Raw genomic sequence first — 2,475 nt, forward strand, 5'->3', positions numbered from 1 at the left:
TAGAACTGAACTAGAACTGAACTAGAACTGAACTAGAACTGAACTAGAACTGAACTAGAACTGAACTAGAACTGAACTAGAACTGAACTACAACTGAACTACAACTGAGCTACAACTGAACTACAACTGAACTACAACTGAACTACAACTGAACTACAACTGAACTACAACTGAACTACAACTGAACTACAACTGAACAAGAACTGAACTAGAACTGAACTAGTACTGTACTAGAACTGATCTAGAACTGAACTAGAACTGAACTGGAACTGAACTACAACTGAACTACAACTGAACTAGAACTGAACTAGAACTGAACAAGAACTGAACTAGAACTGAACTAGAACTGAACTAGAACTGAACTAGAACTGAACTAGAACTGAACTAGAACTGAACTAGAACTGTATTAGAACTTATCTTGAACTGATCTAAAATTGAATTAGAACTAAATTAGAACTGAACTATAACTAAACTAGAACTGAACTAGAACTGAACTAGAACTGAACTAGAACTGAACTACAACTGAACTACAACTTAACTACAACTTAACTACAACTTAACTACAACTGAACTACAACTGAGCTGTGCAATTTGTTGGAAGCATTGCCTTCCCGGCTCCATATTCATTTAGCACACATCAACTCTCTAACTACGATTTGCATTTGTAGCAGTGTTAGTATGTGGCATGTATTTTAAAGTGTTTTATATTGGTATACAAATATGATTGTATGTGTTTGTTGGTTTTTGTGTAATAATTTTTTGACTCCTTTATGGCTGATATTTGCTTTTCTAATTTTGTTTTTTAGTATTTTACACATTCATTTTTTTGTTTTGCTTTTCTTTTCCTTTGGTTGGGTTGTCTAATATGCCTGTTTGTTCTAGTTGTTTCTCACTTTTAATGGTTGGTAACGTTGTTGTTGCCACAATAACACAACATCAAAAAGCAACAACTTGACTTGTATGTATGTGTATGTATTCTTTTTTGTATCCTTTTAAATATAAATAAAAGTGGTTTATATGTATGCAGGCGAGTGTGTGTGCCTGTGTGTGTTTTGTAAATGTATGTATTTTATTTTGTGTTAAAAGTGGTTTAAGTGGCTTTTTAATAAATTTACGAGTTTCATATTAAAATTTCATTATATAATTTTTTTTAATAAAACTAAATATTCCTTTTTGGATTTAATGTTACTGTTGCTACTGAAACTTCTATATGATAGAGCTTCAGCCCCCGGATACTATAAACATATTTATAGTATTTATTTTATTATTAAAAGGATTGTAAGAAGATTTTGTTCATAACTAAACCAAAGATATAAATTGAGTAGATTATGAAACATAAACAAACCTTTGTTTGAGTGTCTTTCCAGATTTGGATCCTTAATACCTAAAAATAAAAATAAAAATATATAGAAATTAATATTAAAGAATTTAAAAGCTTAATAAATTTAATAAGCATTTTTTTTATTAAAGAATAAAATTATTAATTTTTTTTTTAGCACATCAACTTTAAGCTATAAATTTACAATTCAAAGGACTTCAATATAAAGCAATTTCTATATTCCACCATTACTGTTCTCACATGTATCATTACTATTTTAGCAATTTATCTCTGTCATGTTTAAAGGCTTTATTTGTTTTTTTTTTTCATTAATTTTTTTTTCATTTAAATATCTCCATTGGTCCTTCATAACTTAAAGTGTCTACATACTTGAGTTTTCTCCGACTGTTTGTGAGTCTGTCTGTCTTTCTGTAAATGTGGCATAATAATTTATTTGATGCTAAAGCTGTTTTCATATGTCATACATTAATCCAAATTAATTTCATGTAATTAAAATCACCTTGAAGCAAAACTAGAGAAGAACATTTAGAAACCAACAACACTTTGAATATATATTTTTAGCAGAAGTTTGACTAAAGAATTCTTTGGATACACAATCTTACAAACAACATTAACACATTAAATGGTGTATTTATTGGATTTAGTAAACTTTATCCCCAAAATAATAATTACCCATTCATAATGGCTGATAAGGTGTGAGAAATATTTAATGCGAACAAAGGGGAAGGGAAAGGGATACAAAAAAATATGTTTTACTTAGAAGACAATTTTGTGCTAAATATTAAATATTTCACGGAACATTAATGAAAATTATTGCCAGTAAAAGCAATTTAAAAGATAAGTACGTAAGTTTGTGCAAAATCATTTAAATTCTTGCGTAAAAGTTGTTTAGATAGAGATTTTCTTAAAAAGGACCTGAGGGAGTAATTATTAATTGATACCTTAATAATAGAAACAGACATTTCTAGTTTAGATCTAGTTCAGTTTTAGTTCAGTTCTAAGTCAGTTTTAGTTCAGTTCTAGTTCTGTTTAGTTCTGTTCTAGTTCCGTTCTAGTTCTGTTCTAGTTCTGTTCTAGTTCTGTTCTAGTTCTGTTCTAGTTCTGTTCTAGTTCTGTTCTAGTTCTGTTCTAGTTCT

The 2,475-nt window shown here is 29.1% G+C and overlaps 1 protein-coding gene across 1 annotated transcript in view; it reads right to left on the minus strand.

Annotated features, from left to right (window-relative positions):
* The window catches only part of LOC111687197, a 91,955-nt gene that overhangs the window by 85,720 nt on the left and 3,760 nt on the right, over window positions 1–2,475 (minus strand). The window contains exon 2 of the mRNA XM_046951448.1: window positions 1,346–1,384. Within this exon, the coding sequence (XP_046807404.1) occupies window positions 1,346–1,384 (39 nt within the window). The remainder of the gene's footprint in view (window positions 1–1,345; window positions 1,385–2,475) is intronic.

Source organism: Lucilia cuprina, chromosome 5 (genome assembly GCF_022045245.1).
Source record: "Lucilia cuprina isolate Lc7/37 chromosome 5, ASM2204524v1, whole genome shotgun sequence".
Lineage (NCBI taxonomy): Eukaryota > Metazoa > Arthropoda > Insecta > Diptera > Calliphoridae > Lucilia > Lucilia cuprina.